Here is a 21,911-nt window from a genome sequence, read left to right on the forward strand (position 1 = left end):
TGGGTTGACACTCAATTATTGAGCAGTATCAGCAAGGTGTCAACTGATTTTTGGTAAAGGTGCTGAAGCAATTCAATGAGGAAAGGACAGTTTTTCAATATATGGCACTGGGACATTTGGATATCCACATGCAAAAAAACATGATTTATAGCCTTACCTCACACCATTAACAAAATTTAATTTAAAATTGATCACAGACCTAAATGCAAGCACTAAAACTATAAAACTCTTAATAAAAAACATAGGAGTATATTTTTGTGACCTTAAGCTAGGCAATGATTTATTAGATACACTAGCACAAGCAACCTAAAAAAATGATAAAATTAACTTTATCAAAATTCAACACTTTTACCCTTCAAAAGACATTAAGTACAGTGAAAGCAGAGGCCGCAGACTAGGAGAAAATATTTGCAAATCAGGTATCTTTGAGGAACTTGTATCTAGTTATATAACTCTCCCAATTCAATAAGATAAATAACCCAATTTTAAAAACAGGCATAAGATCTGAACAGACATTTTACCAAAGAAGATAAACAAAAGTCCATTAAGCACATGAAAAGATGGTCAACATTAGTACTTATCAGGAAAATGCCAGCCCAAACCACAATGAGATGCCCCGTGGCAACCACTAGTATGGCTATAATAAATGAGACAAAGATAGGGACAAGCCAGAACCCTTATACACTGTAAAATGATGCAACCATTCTGGCAGTTTCTTAAAACATAAATTTACTATATAGTTCACCAAGTCCACACTCTTAGTTATATACCCAAGTGAAATAAAAACACACCCACACAAAGATTTGAACGTGCCCTACCCGGTTTGGCTCAGTGGATAGTGTGTGGGCCTGCGGATCAAAGGGTCCTGGGTTCGATTCTGGTCAAGGGCACATGCCTGGGCGGCGGGCTCGATCCCCAGTGTGGGACGTGCAGGAGGCAGCTGACCAATGATTCTCTCATCATTGATGTTTCTATTTCTCTCTCCCTCTCTGAAATCAATAAAAAATATATTAAAAGAAAAAGGAATATAAGTACTTCTTCATGCTGCAACATGAACTAAAACAAGTGTATATTAAATAAAAGTAGCCAGTCACAAAAGACCACATATTGTGTCATCCTACCTAAATGAAACTTGCAGAAAGGCAAATCTATACAACAGAGACTGGATTAGGTTGGCTGGAGATGGGAATGGGAGTGACTGCAAATGGGCACAAGGGGTCTTTTTAGGGTGAAGCAAATGCTAAAACTGGATTGTAGTAATGGTTGTATAACTCTATAAATTTACTAAACATGACTGAATTATAACATTTAAGTTAAAATAAGCATATCTTATGGTTTGTACATCATACCTCAAAAAAACTATTAAAAAAAACCAACCACTATCATTTGTTGAGTTTGGGTATAGTACCAAAGAATAATATCCACAACTATTTGAAAATTATCTTAAAATCCTTCCTCCTTCCAAAACTATTTGTTAGATTTTCTTCATAGACCTAATCCAAAATATACTGAAAATAAGTATTAGTTGTCTTCTATTCAGTTAGATATTAAAGACTTTGCAAAAATCTATTAAACAGTGCTTCCTCTTTTCAAACACACACACACACACACACACACACACACACACACACACACACACACACTGATTTTAAAGAGAGGAAGGGAGAGGAAGAAAGAGAAACTATGATGTGAGAGAACATGGGATCAAAACTGCAACCTGGGTATGTACCCTGATCAAGAACTGAACCGGGCCAAAACCGGTTTGGCTCAGTGGATAGAGCGTCGGCCTGCGGACTGAAAGGTCCCAGGTTCGATTCCGGTCAAGGGCATGTACCTGGGTTGCAGGCATATCCCCAGTAGGAGATGTGCAGGAGGCAGCTGATCGATGTTTCTCTCTCATCGATGTTTCTAGCTCTCTATCTCTCTCCCTTCCTCTCTGTAAAAAATCAATAAAATATATTTAAAAAAAAAAAAAAGAAAAAAAGAACTGAACCGGACACCTTTTAATGCATAGGTCTATGCTTAACCAACTGAGCCACACAATATTGGTTAGGGCTCATTAATTTTAAAAAATCCTATCTAATAAAGAGGTAATATGCAAATTGACCATCACTCCAACACACAAAGATGGCCACCCCCATGTGGTCAAAGGTGGCCACCACAAGATGGCTGGCAGGGGAGGGCAGTTGAGAGGAACCAGGCCTGCAAGGGAGGGCAGTTAGGGGCAATAAGGCTGGCAGGGGAGGCAGTTAGGGGCAATCGGGTTAGTAGGGGAGCAGTTAGGCATCGATCAGGCTGGCAGGCAGAAGCGGTTAGGGGAAATCAGGCAGGCAGGTGAGTGGTTGCGAGCCAGCAGTACTGGATTGTGAGAGGGATCTCAGATTGGAGAGGGTACAGGCTGGGCTGCGGGACACCACGCCCGCCTCCTCCGTGCATGAATTTTGTGTACTGGGCCTCTAGTGTGTGTGTGTATATATATATTTTTCATGAAAATGTTATGTTAACTTGTAGTGGGTTTATTTTTTTATGAATTAAATGTTTAAAATTTTCTTTCTGAAAAAGTCATTTTTAATTAACACAGTTTTTTATTTACTTTCTATTTTAAAAATTGGTTTTTAGAGAGAAAGAGAGGGGGGGAGAGAGAAACATCAATGATGAGAGAGAATCATTGATCAGCTACCTCCTGCACATCCCCAAATGAGGATCAAGCCTGAAACCTGGGCATGTGCCCTGACCAGGAAATTGAACCAGCAACCTCTTAGTGCATGGGAAGACACTCAACCAAGCCACACTGGCCAGGGCTGAAACCAAAACTTTCAAGAACCACTTTGTTATAACCAAGTGTTTTTAGCCTCTAACCTGGAATGTTCCAGAAGCACCTTTACCAGTTATTTGTTCTAACTGTCCTCTTTCTACTGCTCTCTGCAGAGCATTCTTCAACAGCTGAGGCCTGCAGAGAAAACAAAGATAATGATAAATATATAGATGAAGGAAAGATTTGAAGAAATAGATCCAGGGTTATTCCTTGAACTAAAGTTCTGATTTCTATTACATGTAGTACTTTGTTAAAATGGACAATAAAGTAATAAATTGGCACCCTTAGCAAGTGGCAGTCTTTTTCTTCCAGCAAGGATGCTAAGTCATTACCTGTACATACAGACCAGTTTCCAAATCTCAGGGCATTCCAAAAACCTATCATTTATTATCCGATCATAACAGCAATCACATTGTGTAATCAAGCAAAGATCAGGTATCTTTAAAGTTCTATCCAGCTCTAGAATTCTCTGGGGCAAATTCCTAACTGGTTTTAAAAATGTATATATATACATTAACAAAAAATAACTCAGTCACTTTTTACAAACCAGTATCTAAACATCAGCTTAATAAAATAAAAGTCCCTGAGAAACAAAATAGGTTGTTTTTAACGTAGTGTATCTCTGTCCTAAGAGACTTGTCATTAAAAAACAAACAAACGTTGTCAAAACCAAATGGCAGGCAAGAAGAAATTGAGTGTCATTAAAAACATAAGAAAAATAACAGAAGAACAAAGTGTTGAAGCAAGAGCTGTTCTGTCAAGGGGCAGAAGCCTGAATGGCAGCTGGGGAACCTCAGGTGCAGGGAGAAAACAAGTTGACTTAGGACCTAAAGGGTATGTGGTATGGAACAAGATAGAGTCAAATAGAACACTTTACATCTGGGCCAACAACAGGAAGAAAGGCTTAATCACAATACAAAGGTTTGGTGACATGTTTTGCCACACCTCTCAAGAATTACTAGAACAGTCCCCAAATGAATAGAGTATCAAGCAACTTATTTGAAACTGGTTAGCTGCTCGTTAGACAGAAAAGATCAGTGGTGCAAAATAATGAGGGCCCCACTATTATTATTTGAGGTGCATCACTGAGCTTTGATCATTTTCTTTGGAGAAGAAACTTTGAATCTTTTTAAAATTATTATTTTATTTTTGTTTTTTGTTAATTCTCACCCGAGGACACTTTTCCATTGATTTTTAGAGAGTGGGAGGGAGGGGAAGAGACAAAGAGAGAAACAAAGTGAGAGAGAAACATTGATTTGATTGCCTCCCCTATGTGGCTGCTGGGGGTCAGCCTGCAACTGAGGTACGTGCCCTTGACTGGATTCGAACCTGGGACCCTTCAGTCCACAGGCTGAAGCTCTATCCACTGAGCCAAACTGGTTAAGGCTGAATCTTCTGTTAAAAAGTGTTTTTATTGATTTTTAGAGAGGGAAAGTGAGAGATAGAAATAGCAATGAGAGAGAAACATCAACATCAATTGGCCACCTCTTGCATGCCCCCCACTAGGGATCGAGCCTAAAACCCCGGCATGTGCCCTCAAAGGGAATTGACCTGGTGACCTCTCGGTGCATGGGTTGATGCTCAACCACTGAGCAACACTGGCTGGGCAATTTTGAATTTTTATAATCACTAAGTATTACAAGCTGAGTTGCAATAGAGTCATTAATGGCATCATCCATAGGCTTGGGGAAGAAGAGTAGAAGGGATCCCCCATGTTCTAACAGGATGCTATAGAGTAGGAACTATACCATCAAATCTTATACACCCCCTGACACTTCAAATGAAAAAACTCCCAATAAAAACAACTCCCAATGAAAAAATTTCTAAGCCAGTGTGGTTCCATTCAGGAGAAATATGATTTATGCTAAGACCCAAAACATACACACTCTCTTAAGTCGTTCATTCCACAAACATTTACTAGGTACTTAGTATGGTTATGCAAGAATAAACACATAGATCTGGTCATTAAACTCAAGGAAGTTAGAAGATAATGAATACATAATTATGGTAGAGAATGATAACAGTTAGGGTTAAAGTATGGGCAAAGAGCTTTGGGAACATAACTGAGGGAATAATTTAACTGTGAAAATTTTTCTCTTACTTGCTTTATAAGTTAGATTGCTTAAAGGCTGATTTCTAATGGGGGCAATCACAGCTTAAGTAAAACACTGAAACCCTGACTCTTTTATTAAATTAAATAACTGGTCTGAAAAGAATCTTCCTAACCTGGGTTCAAATGCTCCAGGAATGAGTATCAGTTACATTAGTTCCCTTCAGCACAAATTATGTTAGTATATACCTTGTCCTAGGCAAGAATCCCATCATTCACTCAGAGTTCTATCATTCCTATCTTCAGATAAAACTTATTTACCAACTGCTTTAATGATTCTCAGATTGGCTCTCTCTCTAATCACGGCCATAACCTTAACACAAGCCACCATGCCCTCCTTTCTGGGCACTGTGCTGCTGTTTTCACACTGCACTCCACTCTAAGGTTTTCAAAATGCCTACGAAGGTATTTGTTTATTTTTGTTACTCCTCACCCAAGAATATTTTTTTCATAGATTTTTATTTTATTATTTATTTTAAAAAATCGTTACCTGAGGATATTTTTCCATTGATTTTTAGAGAGAGTAGAAGAGGGAAAGACAGAGAAATATTGATGTGAGAGAAACACATCCATTGGTTGCCTCCTGCATGAGCCCTGGCAGGGGAGAAGCCTGCAACCGAGGTACATGCCCTTGACCGGAATGGAACCCAGGATCCTGCAGTCCGATACTCTAACCACTGAACAACTGGCTAGGGCAAGATATATCTTTATTAATGTTACTCAACAAAACCGGTGTCAGGTGTAAATGCCTCAATCCAGCTCCAAAGCCTTTGGTGATATGGTTCCCACCCCTTGTTAAGCTAGATCCAGTCAGACCCAGGCTTCTTTCAGTTCCCCAAAAAGAATGCCAACCCCTGCCTCTGACATTTTCTAATGAAGCTCCTTTCCCATCCTTTTCTCCTTTGTCATCCCACTTAATTCTACACATTCGTCTAGACCAGTGGTTCTCAACCTTCCTAATGCCATGACCCTTTAATACAATTCCTCATGTTGTGGTGACCCCCAACCATAAAATTATTTTCGTTGCTACTTCATAACTGTAATTTTGCTACTGTTATGAATCGTCATGTAAATATCTGATATGCAAGATGTATTTTCATTGTTACAAATTGAACATAATGAAAGCACAGTGATTAATCACAAAAACAATATGTAATTATATATGTGTTTTCCGATGGTCTTAGGCGACCCCTGTGAAAGGGTCGTTCGACCCCCAAAGGGGTCGCGACCCATAGGTTGAGAACCGTTGGTCTTTTAAACAGGGGGCCAGTTCACTGTCCCTCAGACCGTTGGAGGGCCGGACTATAGTTTAAAAAAAAACTATAAACAAATTCCTATGCACACTGCACATATCTTATTTTGAAGTAAAAAAACAAAATGGGAACAAATACAATATTTGTATTTGCATGTGGCTCGCGGGCCGTAGTTTGAGGACCCCTGGTCTAGACGTAATCAATGCCCATGTTTTTAACTTACTACTAACTCCTAGGCACAGCTCTTTTCTGAAAAATTCTCTAATCTATAACACACCATTTTGCATGTACTATGGTGCCAAGTGCTGTTCTAAATAAATAAGATAACTCAACAACCCCAAGAAACAGGTACTATTATTTCCCATACTTTATTGAAGGGGAAATTAAGTGACATAGAAAACTCAAGTCATTTCTCCAAAGTCACATAACAAGGCAGTGGAAGAACCAGGTTACAAAATCAGAGACAGAAGGTAGAATGGTGGTACCAGGGTCTGGAGGAAAAGAAAATGAGCAGTTCTTGCTTAATAGGTACCAAGCTGCAATTTTACAAGATAAAAAGAATTCTACAGATGGATAGTGCTGTTGGTAGCACATTATGAATACACTAGAGGCCCAGTGCACAAATTTGTGCACCAGTGGGGTCCCTTAGCCTGGCCTGTGGGATGGGGCCGAAACCGGCTCTCTGACATCTCTGAAGGGGTCCCAGATTGCAAGAGGGCGCAGGCCAGGCCGAGGGACCCCACTGGTGCATGATCGGGGGAGGAACATGGGTGGTTGGTCAGCTGGGAGGGCTCCAGGGCATGTCCAGCCCAGTCACCATTGTCTCACTCAGTCACGATCGGCCCGACCCCAGCAGCAAGCTAGCCTACCAGTCAACTACCTACCCCCTTGTGGTCAGTGCATGTCATAGCAAGCAGTTGAATGGCCTTTGCATATCATTAGCATATCACGCTTTGATCGGTTGAACGACAATCAGACACTTAGCGTATTAGGCTTCTATTACATAGGATTTAATACCATTAAAAACTGTACATTTAAAAATGGTTAAGATGGGCTGGCTGGCATGGCTCAGTGGTTGAGATTGGACCTATGAACTAGGTCACCCTTGGATTCCTAGTGAGGGCACATGCACGGGTTTCAGGCTAGATCCCCAAGTGTGGGGTGTGCAGGAGGCAGCTTATCAATGATTCTCGCTCATCACTGATGTTTCTATCTCCCTCCCTCTCCCTTCCTCTCTAAAATCAATAAAAAAAAATTTTTTTTTATTTACCATGGTTAAGATGGTAAATTTTATATTTGTGTATTTTACCACAATAAAAAAAAATTAGAAAAAATAATTTAAAAATGAGATGAGAGGACATTAAGAGTTTAATGCTGCCCTAGCCAGTATGACTCAGTGGGTAGAGCTTCAGCCTGGGACTGAAGGGTCCTGGTTTTGATTCCGACCAAGGGCACATGCCCGGGTTTCAGTGTGCGGCATGCAGGAGGCAGCTGATCAATGATTCTCGCTCATCACTGATGTTTCTATCTCTCCCTTCCTCTCTGAAATCAATTTTTAAAAAAAGTTACTCTATGAGTGTCTTATAAAAGTTAACATGCAGTTTGGGTTTCCAAAAAAACAAACTACATATGGAGATATGAAAAAGAACACATAATGAGACAAAAAATTAAATCCACAAAAAAAGTTTTATTCCTAGCTAACAATAATCCTTTGAATATTTAATCTTTCTCCTTTCTCATGAAAAGGGGCTAAGGGAATAACAAATATCTATGCTTTAAAATTCAGGCCAACAGGTCATACCTGATATCCACTCTAAGTTTAGGGTAATACTGAGACACATATTTTCTGATGAGACTGTAGGAAGCTTCTTTAGGTTCACAAAGGCGAGTAAAGGCCAGTGGGAGGATATCCTCCAATTTTACTTGTGGTTCTGGATCCACTGCAGAGCTCCTGTTCTGAAATATAGTATCAAAAATTATCATTACAGAATGTAGAGCTTTTGATACAAATGCTTCTATATTCAACTCAAAGGCTTTTTCTAAGTTGGCTGCCAAATCAACCAACCAATTCAAAATTATCATTCTTTTCACATTCAAAGAAATCATATCACAGTGCGGTAATTTTCCCTGTGTGGCAATGTAAGATTCAAATTTTAGATTAAGCGAGTTAAAAATACATATAAAAATAAAAACCGGGCCTGGCCTGTGTTGCTCAGTGGTTGAGGGTTGGCCTATGAACCAGGTGGTCATGGTTTGATTCCCTGGTTTGACTCCCTGTCGGGGCACAGCCTGGGTTGTGGGCTTGATCCCCAGTAGCGGGCCTGCAGGAGGCAGACGATCAATGATTCTCTCTCAACATTAATGTTTCTCTCTCTCTCTCCCTTTCTCTCTGAAATCAATAAAAATATATTAAAAATAAATTAAAAAAAAAAGAATTCCAAGGCCTTAATTCATTAACAATGAAAAAGTATCATGGAGCACCAAAAAGCACTGCACAGTTCATTTTGAAAGTGCTTGCCAGTTTTATGAAAAAAGTACAAAAATTTTCAGAGTTGTGAAAATAAAGATATAGAGGAATATTCATTATTTCAACTAACATAGAGGAAATACTGGATAGCTATCCCCCCCCAACTCAGTTATTTATTTTTTTAATATATTTTATTGATTTTTTACAGAGAGGAAGGGAGAGGGATATAGAGTTAGAAACATCGATGCGAGAGAAACATCGATCAGCTGCCTCCTGCACACCCCCCACTGGGGATGTGCCTGCAACCAAGGTACATGCCCTTAACCGGAATACAACCCGGGACCCTTCAGTCCACAGGCTGATGCTCCATCCACTGAGCCAAACCAGCCAGGGCATGGATAGTTATTTCACTTTATTACTGAATACTTTCCATAAATGAAATTATGTATCTTGGAGAGGAGGAAAGAGAAGAAAAACTGGCTCTGAGAATAGTTTTGGGATATAATGAGTAGAAATATGCTTGTTTGCCTCTTGTAGTTTATTTATTTTTTAGGGTGTGTTTTTTTTGGGGGGTGTTTTTTTGTGTGCCTCTTATAGTTTATATTTCACAAAAAGTAGGATAATTTCATACAGCTTCCCATAACTTAAGAGGGCAGTTGAGTCCACAGACTCTGGGGTTGGAGTGCTTGGATTTGCACACTGTCTATTCTGTTCACTAGGTGGGCAAGAGTGAGGAAATTACTTGTAACCTTTCTAGGACTTAATAAAAAGGCAAAAGTGGCACAGGGCACGGCACAAAGTTGCTATTTTGAGTAGTAGTAACAGTATCCCGTGTACAATCAAACTATAGTATAGTCTTCTTACCTTTCTGTTTCTGGATTTTTGAGGGGTTTTTCTTGATTTCTGGACCACAACAAAACTCCCAGAAGCACCCTTCCCTTTTACCTAGAGTAAATTAAATTTAATTGTAATAATCAACATTTTTATTTTAAATTATTCTAGTATTCACATTTATAACTTTATATTGGATTAATAAGCAAATTACAGGGAACAGGAATACAAGAACTAATGTAAAATGCTGTTCAACTTGTCAGAGAGAAGCAAACAAACAATGGATTAGTCAAAAGATAGGACCGAATCCTATTTATGGTACTATCTAGCTATTCAATATTGAACAACCCTGTAAACCCTCAGCTTTTGTTTCCTCATCTACAAATTTGTGGAAGAATGCTGTTGTGATACCAGATTGTCTATTATAAACTCCCCCGGTCCAAAAAAAAAAAAAAAAAGTCCCATGGAAAGAAGGGACAATCTGCTGGGGAAAATGAAAAATCTTGTCTTGAAAGGGCGATAGCTACTTGGCAAAAGTTTACAGCCTACTTCATCTCAGGCCATAATGCCTCCCAGTTTGCCCATTATAGATTTTTCCTATATATGGGAAAGGTTATGTAAGTCATACCACATATTTCCTTTCCATAGTTTACAAAGCACTTTCATAGAACTTTAAAGTTGATTTACATTACCCTGAGTCCTCCACACTTTAGCTTTACCCACACTACTATGAACATAGCAATCTAGCTGAAATGTTTCCAGCTTATAAACATCAAGCAGAGGGTTAGGCTACGAGGCAAGAATAAGTTACAAACCATTATTTTCATAAAGAAAAACACAAAGCCAGCTCACAAACTGTGCTAACATACACTGTGATATAGGACAGGTCTTTGGTTCTGATTATATTGGTTAGATAATATCTTTTAATTGATGATTATTTTAAAGACCCATTTACATATCAGTTTGACATTTTGAGAAAGCTAGAATGTAAGCTCCGCACAGCAGAAATCTGTTTTCTTCCCTGATGGGTCCCACAAGCACCTGGCACACAGGAGACACCTATATATTCTGGTGGAATTAAGTACTGGTTGAAAGCTCCCAAAGAGTTTAAATGCCGGAGTGGCACAGAACTCTGTATTAATCAATCTAGGCAGAAAGATAAAAAGGCAAGAGGACTCTGGGAATGCAGTGAACTGGGTCCTTAGATAACCACCTTCGCCACTCCCATGGGACCTCGGTAGTTATTTCATCCCTCTGAAGAAGGTGTAAAGTCCATTCTCGCTTTATATTTGCATGATTCTAAGCAATGTTTTGATGTACTATGCAAATTATCACAGATTTATGCTTGAAATCAATATCAGTTTAGCAAGGCTTTAAAACTAACAAATCCAAGACAAGAGCAATTATCATTTTGCTGCAGTAATAAAAGGATTCTTTAACCTTGCTTCTCATCTACAGCACAAAGCCTCCAAAGAAAATCCAATTAAATGTACAAGCAGCTAGAAAATAATTACACTACCCTACTGCTTCTGCTCTCTAGACTAGTTAACTGGCAGTGATTTGGAAACCTAGTCTCAGATAGTAAAACTAGGTTAAGCTTAAGCATTTCATCAAGTTAACTTATTCTTAAAAAAGTTATAAAAAGCCTAAATGTTACTAAATATGGACTTATATGTTGGAATGATCTTATTACCAACAACTGTGTAATACCTGTTTGATGACACCTCTATTTAATTCTCTTTTCAGTGCTTGTTTAAGGAGGTAGCCCCTTCTCTCCAACTCCAGAGAAGGGTACTTATGGATGATATATTTTCGAATAGCAACAACTGATGCACCACTCTTCTGGAAGCATGCCTAGAAAACGATTTACCAAACCATACACATTACTTTCAACTCACTGCTTTTCTTTAAACAGAGCAGCTTACACAGGTTTTCAAAATAAATTATTTTGGAAGTGAACTTAATAATGGATGAAAAAAATGGCAGGAACGAATGAACAGTATCTCAGGTACGTTCAGTTCATCACGGCTGTGGAGAAATGAAGAATTAAAATATTTCTGCAACAATATTTTAAAATTAAATTCTCCAAAATACCAGAGAAGATACAACACGTGAACAATATTTTGTGTTAATGAAGAACCTCATTCCATTTTAATTCTATTTTATATTTAGAATACAATCGTTAGCATTAAAACAAGGAAAGCAGAACACTGGATCACAGATCTCACCTATTTTATGGAATAAGTTTTGGCACACCAGACCAGTATTTCTCTGCAGGCTTTGTGTGAGTGTCGGCAGAGAACCTAAGTGAAGATAATCTGAATAAATGGCATAAAACTGGATTTATAGGTGGCAAAGCTTAAGGGGCATTTTAGATAACAACAGGGCATTAAATTGCAATTTAACGTGCCCTCTTCCATTTCCATTCTATTTATCTATATTTCATTTGACTAATGCCCATGGAAGACTTAACCAGGTCATTGTGTCACTTAAGGCAGCAAATATTTTCAAATGCTTTACATTTTGAAGCACATTTAAATAGCACCTGTTATTTCTCTCATGGGCTAGTCTAACAATTTTGTGTTGCCATTGTCTATAAACTAAATGTAGTGCATACTCATTCTCACTGGGTAAAGACTTGGTTGAGTGTTATCTTACACACTTTGACAATAAAGAAAAACACTCAGACAAGAAAAGATTGTGCAACACAAAAGAAATTCTGTTAATATGAGTCCACTTACTTCAAGTTAATGTTTCTGACCTATTACAACCTATTATTGACTCCTGATCTTATTAAAAAACAAAGGAAAGAAAATAGGCCAAAAAAGAACTCTTTAATGTTAAAACAATCCCTTGCTTCTCCAGACTGACAATGAGATGGAAGTAGACATCAGGAATCTTGTTTGATCCAGAAAATATTACCAGTGGTCTAAAACCATGATTTATTACACTGCACGGAATATGCATACTCATATTCAAACTATTCTTTAGGTCTAATTATACTGTTATAATATTTTAAAATTTCAGACCCTTCTGTGTCCTCACTGTAATTCTATTCTACTCCTCCAATCCTAGGCTGAGAGGTCTTGAAGGGAAATCCTTGAAGAAAGGCAACATAAAGAAAAGAGATCTCTATAATGAAGCTATCTAAAATAAGAAAGTTTTCTTACTGAGTTGAGAGCACTCTTGAAAGAGTGCACGGAGAAGTCTGAAAACAAAGCCTTTTCCAGTTTGTGTCAGCGCAGTCTTCTCAAATTCTGAGAATGACCTCCAGGTTGCTCTTTCCTATAAACACCACCCTTAGTTAAATTGATCTCTCTCTCTCCCCCCATTTCTAGCTCAGCTCTAAGGACAAGGTACCTAAAATGAAGACGTTTATGGCTCATACGAAACAAAACAAAATTAACTAGAAAAGTTTACACAAAAAATGGCAAGATCAGGTTAAAAGATAACCTTAAAAATTAAAATAAGGCCCTAGCTGGTTTAGCTCAGTGGATAGAGCGTCGGACTGCGGACTGGAGGGTCCCAGGTTCGATTCCAGTCAAGGGCACATGCCTGGGTTGCAGGCTCGATCCCCAGTTGGGGGCGTGCAAAAGGCAGCCAATCAATGATTCTCTCTCATCATTGATGTTTCTATCTCTCTCCCTCTCCCTTCCTCTCTAAAATAAATAAAAAAAAAAAATTAAAATAAGGCCCAGCTGGCGTGGCTCAGTGGTTGAGCATCGACCTAGGAACCAAGAGGTCACGGTTCGATTCTTGGTCAGGGCACATGCCCGGGTTGCAGGCTCGATCCCCAGTGTGGGGCGTGCAGAAGGAAGCGATCAATGATTCTCTCTCATCACTGATGTTTCTTTCTATCTCCCTCTCCCTTCCTCTCTCTCTGAAATCAAGAATAAAAAAATATCTATTTTTTTCTTTTTCGTTTTTATATATTGATTTTTTACAGAGAGGAAGGGAGAGGGATAGTCAGAAACATCGATGGGAGAGAAACATCGATCAGCTGCCTCCTGCACACCCCCCACTGGGGATGTGCCCGCAACCAAGGCACATGCCCTTGACTGGACTCGAACCTGGGACCCCTCAGTCAGCAGGCCGACGCTCCATCCACTGAGCCAAACCGGTCAGGGCAAGAAAAATATATTTTTAAAAATTTAAAATAAAACCGTATCTGATGATCACATAAGCTAATTAAAGTCAATGGATTACAGCATTTGCAAGTATTTTGGAATGGCTAGGTGATGAGGCATAGTAGTAAGAGAATTTCTTATAACTCAGGTTTGAAAGATAACCACTAAATATTAGACACTCGCCGAAACCGGTTTGGCTCAGTGGATGGAGCGTCGGCCTGCAGACTGAAGGGTCCCGGGTTTGATTCCGGTCAGGGGCATGTGCCTTGGTTTCGGGCACATCCCCAGTAGGATGTGCAGGAGGCAGCTGATCGATGTTTCTCTCTCATCGATGTTTCTAACTCTCTATCTCTCTCCCTTCCTCTCTGTAAAAAATCAATAAAATGTATTTAAAAAAAACAAATAAATAAAAAATAAATAAATATTAGACACTCATCTTTGAAAATGGAATTAAGGATAGATGGTATATTTTTTTAAGATCAAAGTTCTCAACATTATTCAGTTACCCTGAACCACCATTAGATTTCCTAAGGGCAAGGGCCCTGTTTTGTCCTATTCTATACTATATCATTTGTAGAGTTGCCTGACACAGAAAAGTTAGCCCTTAAATATTTGTTGAATGAATTAACACGTTAAGCCTTCAAATAAAACAATACTCAACCAGTAAACGAAAAGAAAAATCTAAAGATATTTAAAATAACTTGCTATGGGAAATCTGAATTTAAAAAAAATAAACAAGTGCTCATCAAATATAATTACATTATAAGAAACAAACTTCAAAATGGTTTACTTCTATTCTCTTTTAGGAAGCAGAGCAACATTTCTGATGTCTGGACGGACAGGAGTATACCATTTCCAAATAAGCAAAAGAAGAACAGAATAAACCTACAATAAATTTCTGGAAGTAAAAACTTGCCTTAATGGCCTCAGTTAAGATCGCATCCATCTTAGGGCGTGGGGAGGAGGCCATCGGTGTTTGTCTCTGGGCCCTGGCGAGCTGGCTGGCAGAAAGAGTAGCCCAAGAAGGTATTGTTTTTTTCACTTTCTTCTCCTTTTCTTTAGACTGATCTTTCTCTCTTTAAAATAAAGAATTGTTATTGTGCAAAATAAACTTTCCAGAAAGGGGCATAAAGTCAGAAAGAGAAAAAGAAGGAGGAAGGATAAAAATTAATGCTTTATTTTACTTCCACACTAAGGTGACACGTATTTTAACAAAATTTTACTAAATAAAACATTAAAAAGAAAAAAAATAGGGTGCTGCCCTGGCTGGTGTTGCGAAGTGGTGCTGCTCTCCTTTCCACGTCCTCTAAAAATCAATGGGAAAATATCCTTGGGTGAGGATTAACAACAAAAATTTCTAGATTTTATGTATACCCATGTAACTGGGATAAAGGATTCCGAGGATTACATCTAAAAGGTAGAGTTATTACTAAATTATCTTTTTTTTTTTTTTTTTTTACTGATTTTAGACAGGAAGGGAGAGACAAACAACGTGAGAACAAAACATTGTTCAGCTGCCTCCTACACGTTTCCTACTGGGGATCAAGCCTGCAACCTGGGCCATGTGCCCTGACCCAGAATAAAACCAGCAACCTTTTGGGGCACGTGATAACACCAATCCAACTGATTTTGTTGTTGTTGTTAAACCTCACCCAAGGATATTTTTTTGCCATTGATTTTTTGGAAAGAGTGGAAGGGAAGAAGGGAATAGGGGAGAGAGGAAGGGAGAGAAACATTGATATGACTGAGACACATCAATTGGTTTCCTCCCACACACACCCCGACCGGGCCAGGGATAGAACCTGCACCTACCAGGAATTAAACCTGTAACCCTTTGGTGCGAAGGCCGATACCTCTAACCAATGAGGACATGGGCCAGGGCAAGGTCAGATTTTTATAATAATGTTTCATTTGAAATTATGTCAATGCTTAAAATATCAGACACTCCCACAATGAATTATAAGCACAAAAACACATTCCAAAGCCAAAAGGAATGAATTTTGGATTATCTAAACCAGGGGTCCTCAAACTACGGCCCGCGGGCCACATGCAAATACAAATATTGTATTTGTTCCCGTTTTGTTTTTTTACTTCAAAATAAGATACGTGCAGTGTGCATAGGAATTTGTTTATAGTTTTTTTTTAAACTATAGTCCGGCCCTCCAACAGTCTGAGGGACAGTGAACTGGCCCCCCGTTTAAAAAGTTTGAGGACCCCTGATCTAAACCATTGTTTTGACAACCATTACATATTCTAATAGGCCATACATCTACATAATAAACCTATTTCAAATGGTAATTCTAAAACATAAAACAAAAAAGCAAGTATCTAGCATAAACCAATGTAATGACACTTTAAAACAATTTTGTCTACAGATCGGCCGGTGTGGCTCAGTGGTTGAGCATCAATCAACCCATGAACCAGGAGGTCGTAGTTCTATTCCCAGTCAGGGTACATCCCAGGTTGCAGGCTCAATCCCCAGTAGGGAGCATGCAGGAGACAGTCGATCGATGATTCTCTCTCATTATTGATGTTTCTATCCCCCTCTCTCTCCCCTTTCCTCTCTCTGAAATCAATAAAAACATATTTAAAACAAACCCAAACAATCTTGTCTACAGTCCTTTTACATACTTTAATTACATATAGCAACAAGGCGTAACTCCTTACTCCTTTTTGGTTTCCTCAGAGGACTTGTTTTCTTCCTTCTCTGCATTCTCAGGTTCCCCCTTTGGCTGCTCTGTCTCACTAGATGTAGCAGGTGGAGTTTCATTCTCTTGTTCTTCTACAGTGGAGACAGATTCCTCTGAACTTATGTCTGGTTCTAAAAATCAGGTGAGCAGAATTGCACCAAGTAGACATATTAGAGCTTGTGAGGCAATAAAAGGGTAAAGGTTTATCTTATTAAACATGTAAGACAAATGTCCCAATTAACCAATAGATTCTAAAATGAACAAGTGACTTATGAGTACAGTTTTCTTTCCCTATTGATGTCATTCAAGTTGACTATGCAAGGTGTTTATCCAGACAATTGTGCGAGAAGTGGATACAGACCAGGAAATTACATAAAAGAGAAACTTATTTTACCTCAAATCAAATATCTACAATATTAATGATGAGACCCAGAATTAAAAGATTAGCCATTTCATAACTTAACAGATAATGTCTAGTAAAGGAATAAGTAACAGAAAATTAACATGTATTTTCTTTCTCTTTTTAAAAATATACTGATTATAGAGAGGGAGAGATAAAAACATCAACGATAAGAGAGAATTATTGATCAGCTGACTCCTGCTAGTCCCCCACTGGGGATTGAGCCCCCAACTGGGGCATGTGCTCTGAACGGGCATTGAACTGTGACTTCCTGGTTCATAGGTTGATGCTCAACTACTGAGCCATGCTGGCTGGGCCATTTTCTTCTTCTTCTTTTTTTAAAACATGTTTTTAGAGAGGAAGGAAGAGGGAGAGACAGAAACATTGATAAAAGAGAATCATTGATCAGCCAACCGCCTTCTGCATGCCCCACACTGGGGATTGAGCCTGCAACCCAGGCATGTGCCCTGACCAGGAATCAAACCATGACCTCCTGGTTCATAGGCTGACGCTCACCCACTGAGCCATGACTTAATGCATGTTAAGGCTACTTTTAACATGTGCTTTTCAAGTAAAATGACTGAGTCAAGAGTAGAAGCCTGAGCGGGAATACTGAGGTCTGCAGTTGTTTGTGTCTTTTGTTAGCATGTCTTTGAGGAACTACTATAAAATACAGAACCCCCGCCAAAACCGGTTTGGCTCAGTGGATAGAGCATCGGCCTGCGGACTGAAAGGTCCCAGGTTCGATTCCGGTCAAGGGCATGTACCTGGGTTGCCGGCACATCCCCAGTGGGGACTGTGCAGGAGGCAGCTGATCGATGTTTCTCTCTCATCGATGTTTCTAACTCTCTATCCCTCTCCCTTTCCTCTCTGTAAAAAATCAATAAAATATATTTTAAAAAATAAAAATAAAAATAAAATAAAATACAGAGCCCCAAGAAATGGTTAACAGGGACTTCAAAGAAAAGGACTCAAACCCTGGCTGGTGTGGCTCAGCTGTTTAGGCATCATCTCATACACCTAAACCACCAGAAGGTCACAGGGCACATGTCCAGGTTTCGGCTCAGTCCCTGGTAGGGGCTGTACAAGAGGCAGCCTATTGATGTTCCGCTCTCACATCGATGTTTCTTTTTCTCTTCTCTCTCCCTCTAAAAATGAGTTAAAATATTTTTTTTTTTAAGAAAAGGACTCGTGGCAAAAAATATATATTTGAAAAGTTTGATCACTTCAATTATACAAATTATTGCATAATGATGGCTTCCTTATGGCCTTCAATATAAATAAGAGAACTTTTTAAAATGCCACTTCCTTCTTATAACCAAATCACATATATGCAATTCTAAAGGAGTTTCTAGTTTCTCAAATTAAATTTCTGAACCATAAATTTCAGGATGGTCAACTAACATTTGTAAATCTCATCCTGGGATTATGCTCTTCAACTAGACTTGCATGTAAATTGAAAATCCTCTGATATATGTTTAGCCAAAATTGAGGGTCTTAAGATAGAAACACACCTGGATTCAAGTTCAGTGTTTATAACTTGCCGGTTTAATATCTTAGGGCAAGTTCTTCCATATCTCCAAGTCTCAGTAACCTTACTTCGAAGAGTTATAAGGACTAAATAAAATGTTTTAGGGGAAGTCTGTACACTAGCACTTGTATTATTACATGGGTGATTCCCATCCTCCTTTGGGCTCCTCTGCTGCTTCTAGAACTGTTTCACAAAGTAGTAAGGCTTGAACTTCATTACAACTAGAGGCCCAGTGCACAAATTTGGGCACCAGTGGGGTCCCTTGGCCTGGCCTGCGGGATTGGGCCAAAACCAGCTCACCAACTTTCTCCAAGGGGTCCCAGATTGCGAGAGGGCGCAGGCCAGGCCCAGGGATCCCATTGGTGCACAATCAGGGCCGGGGAGGGTCGAGGGAGGGCTCCAGGGCGTGTCTGGCCCTCTCACTCAGTCCCGATCAGCTGAATCCCAGCAGCCAATTAACACATTGTATGCGGGAAACGTATTTATACGTTTTACGTTGACTGGTAGTAGAGTGCGGGACATGTATTAATACGTTGTTTATAGACTAGTGGTAGAATGCGGGTAACGTATAAATGTTTATTTTTATACTTTTTTATTGCTCTAAAGGGATGCTAACATGCAGATATACGAATTCCAAAGGACAAAATTTGGGTCTCTAACACATACAATGGTGAATTATGTATGTACTTCCAGGTATAACGGTAATCAATCTATTCAACTGCAAAAATGGCCCGCGCCACCTGTTAGCGCGCGATAAAAACTACCTGCAAACAATGTGTTAACCTACTGGTCAGAGCATCTGTGGCCCGGTGGTCAGTGCATGTCAGTGACTGGTCGACCGGTTGACTGACTGCCCCCTGGTGGTCAGTACATGTCATAGCGAGTGGATGAGCAGTCTTAGCATATTATTAGCATATTATGCTTTGGTTGGTTGAATGGCTGACCAGACACTTAGCATATTAGGCTTCTATTGTATAGGACTAGAGGCCTGGTGCATGAAAATTCATACACTGAAGGGGGGGTTCCTCAGCCCAACCTGACCCCTCTCACAGTCCAGGAGCCTTCAGGGGCAGGAGGTGACCTGGTGATCAGGGGAAGGCAACACCCCCATCACCTCTGCTGCTGCCACTGCTGCCAGCGCAAGCCTTGGCCGGTCCTGGTTACCTGAGCCTTGGGCGGCCCTGGGTGGCTGGGCAGCCACCATATGAGGCTTGCCTGTGCCTCATGCCAGCCCTGGGTGGCTGGGGGACTGAGGGGACTGGGGGACTCTGAAGGCAGGTGCGCAGAGCAGCTGGGCTCGCCTGGGGGTGGGCCTAGCCTTGCTATGCACCTGCCGCCCTGGTGGGGCTGAGAGGACTGTGCGCTGCCCTCTTGTGGCTGTGGGCGCCACCATCTTTGAGGGTGTGGCATTCAATTAGCATACTCCCTCCTTATTGGCTGTGGGTGCTGCCATCTTTGAGATGGTGTGAGGGTCAATTAGCATATTCCCTCTTTATTAGATAGGATGGTATCTGGTGATACAGATAAGTGCAAGATGCACTTAATCACGATTACCTTTTACTACCCCTTTCCCCAATGTTTCAACCTAATTGGCTGCGAGAATAAAAACAAAATCACTATTGCCCTAACCGGTTTGGCTCAGTGGATAGAGCGTCAGACTGGGGACTGAAAGGTCCCAAGTTTGATTCCGGTCAAGGGCACGTACCTGGGTTGCGGGCACATCCCCAGTGGGGAGTGTGCAGGAGGCAGCTGGTCAATGTTTCTCTCTCATCAATATTTCTAACTCTCCCTCTCCCTTCCTCTCTGTAAAAAAACAATAAAAATATATTTTTTAAAAAAATCACTATTAGTCATATGTATATTTATTTATATACTAGAGACCCAGTGCACAAAATTCATGCACTTGGGGGTGGGGGAGGGTCCTTCAGCCAGGCCTGCACCTTCTCAGTCTGGGAGCCTTGCGATCAATAGCCCCGCCTACTTTCCACAGCACCGCTGGCCAGGTAGCCTGGGCTTCCCTCTTTGGGGCAATCAATAGCAGGGCTCCACAATCGATTGTTCCAAAGAGGTAGACCCCACCCACCCAGCTGGGGCTCCCAGATGGATTGCCCCTGCAGAGGGAGGCCCTGCCCACCTACTGGTTGGTGGCCTGAGCCTCCCTCTGCAGGTGATCATGGCGCGATGGCTGGGCCCCCTACCAATTGCATCACACTCACCTTGGCTGGCCTAGAGCCAGTGGGTGTCATAGCATGGTCATCCAGACAGTTGTCCGGTCAATTTGCATATTACATTTTTATTATTATAGATTTCCTTACTCCAAAAAGGATGAAAAGCTAAGAATGGTTTATTGGGTTTTATTGTAGTAATAGAGCTATAAATTTCACATTCTTTTCTCAAGAATAATTGCTTAATGGTTGATGGCTTAATAAAGGTTCATTCAACAATACTGAGTATGGATTATGCATTAGATATTGTTTCCAACTCATACTATTATGTGTACCTCTGTGTAAAATGTAGGATTTATAAAATTTAAAATATAAATCTAATTATTTCCATGTGCAAAATAAAAATACTATAATGGGGTAGAGAGATTATTAAACAAACATACAATTTGTGAAGTGACTTACTGGTTCTTTATAAATTCTTGGTTGACCTTTCAAATACGTTATACCTGGAGCCCTCTAGCTTATATTCTGAAAATTGATGTTACTAGTAACTTAGTGGCTTCATCTAGCTATTAAACAAATATGGATCAAGATGGGCCACCAGGCCCTAGCTCGTTTGGCTCATCTACCTAGTGGGTATAGTGTTGGCCCTCGGACTGAAGGGTCTCAGGTTCAATTCTGGTCAAGGGCACATAACTCGGTTGCAGGTTAAATCCCTGGCCCCAGTTGGGGCACATGTGGGAGGCAACCAATGTCTCTCTTACATTGATGTTTCCCTCTCTTTGTCTCTCCCCCTTCCTTTCACTCACTCAAAAAATCAATGGGAGTCCTAGCTGGTTTGGCTCAGTGGCTAGAGTGTCGGCCTGCGGATGAAAGGGTCCTGGGTTCAATTCCAGTCAAGGGCACATGCCCAGGTTGTGGGCTCAATCCCCAGTGGGGAGTGTGCAGGAGGCGGCCGATCAATGATTCTCACTCATCATTAATGTTTCTATCTCTCCCTCTCCCTTCCTCTCTGAAATCAATAAAAATATATTTTAAAAAATCAATGGGAAAAATATCCTTGGGTGAGGATTAACAAAAAAACCAAAAAGATGGGCCACCAAGGGGCTTATCTCAGTGCTAGACAACATTACTCATCTTCAACTCACCAGCACTTATTGTAATATGCTGATTCCCATGTCACCTAATGCCTTACGCCAGGGTACACAAATTGCTGCTTATAATATTTACCTGAGGATTTTGAGACAAAAGGCTGGCTCAGATTGAAAAGATTATACCCCTGGTGAACCAAGGGATAAAGACAACAAGAACAAGGGTGCATATATTTTTAATTCCTTTTCTATCAGTTCTTGGTTCTAACAGTCATGACAGGGACAGCCCCATGTGTTCATCCTGGAAAACCTGAGATAAAGTGCAAGGGAGAGAGGAGAGAAGGAAAAGGATAAGGGCCCTGGCTGGGTAACTCAGTTGGTTAGAGCAGCGGTCGCCAACCTTTCGGACTTCATGAACCACCAGTGGTCTG

General features: G+C 40.2%; 1 protein-coding gene across 7 annotated transcripts in view; it reads right to left on the minus strand.

The window, feature by feature from the left end:
• The window catches only part of HP1BP3 (heterochromatin protein 1 binding protein 3), a 38,007-nt gene that overhangs the window by 9,733 nt on the left and 6,363 nt on the right, over nt 1–21,911 (minus strand). For 6 of the 7 annotated variants that reach the window (XM_036352020.1, XM_036352019.1, XM_036352023.1 and 3 more), the window contains 6 exons: nt 16,271–16,424; nt 14,520–14,679; nt 11,187–11,330; nt 9,510–9,590; nt 7,980–8,134; nt 2,860–2,950 (listed from right to left, as the gene is read on the minus strand). In XM_036352020.1, the coding sequence (XP_036207913.1) occupies nt 2,860–2,950; nt 7,980–8,134; nt 9,510–9,590; nt 11,187–11,330; nt 14,520–14,679; nt 16,271–16,424 (785 nt within the window). Of the gene's footprint in view, nt 1–941; nt 990–2,859; nt 2,951–7,979; nt 8,135–9,509; nt 9,591–11,186; nt 11,331–14,519; nt 14,680–16,270; nt 16,425–21,911 lie in introns of those variants that run through there. The other variant, XM_036352026.1, reaches the window with a different exon arrangement.

Source organism: Myotis myotis, unplaced genomic scaffold (assembly GCF_014108235.1).
Source record: "Myotis myotis isolate mMyoMyo1 unplaced genomic scaffold, mMyoMyo1.p scaffold_m19_p_2, whole genome shotgun sequence".
NCBI classification, from domain to species: Eukaryota; Metazoa; Chordata; class Mammalia; order Chiroptera; family Vespertilionidae; genus Myotis; species Myotis myotis.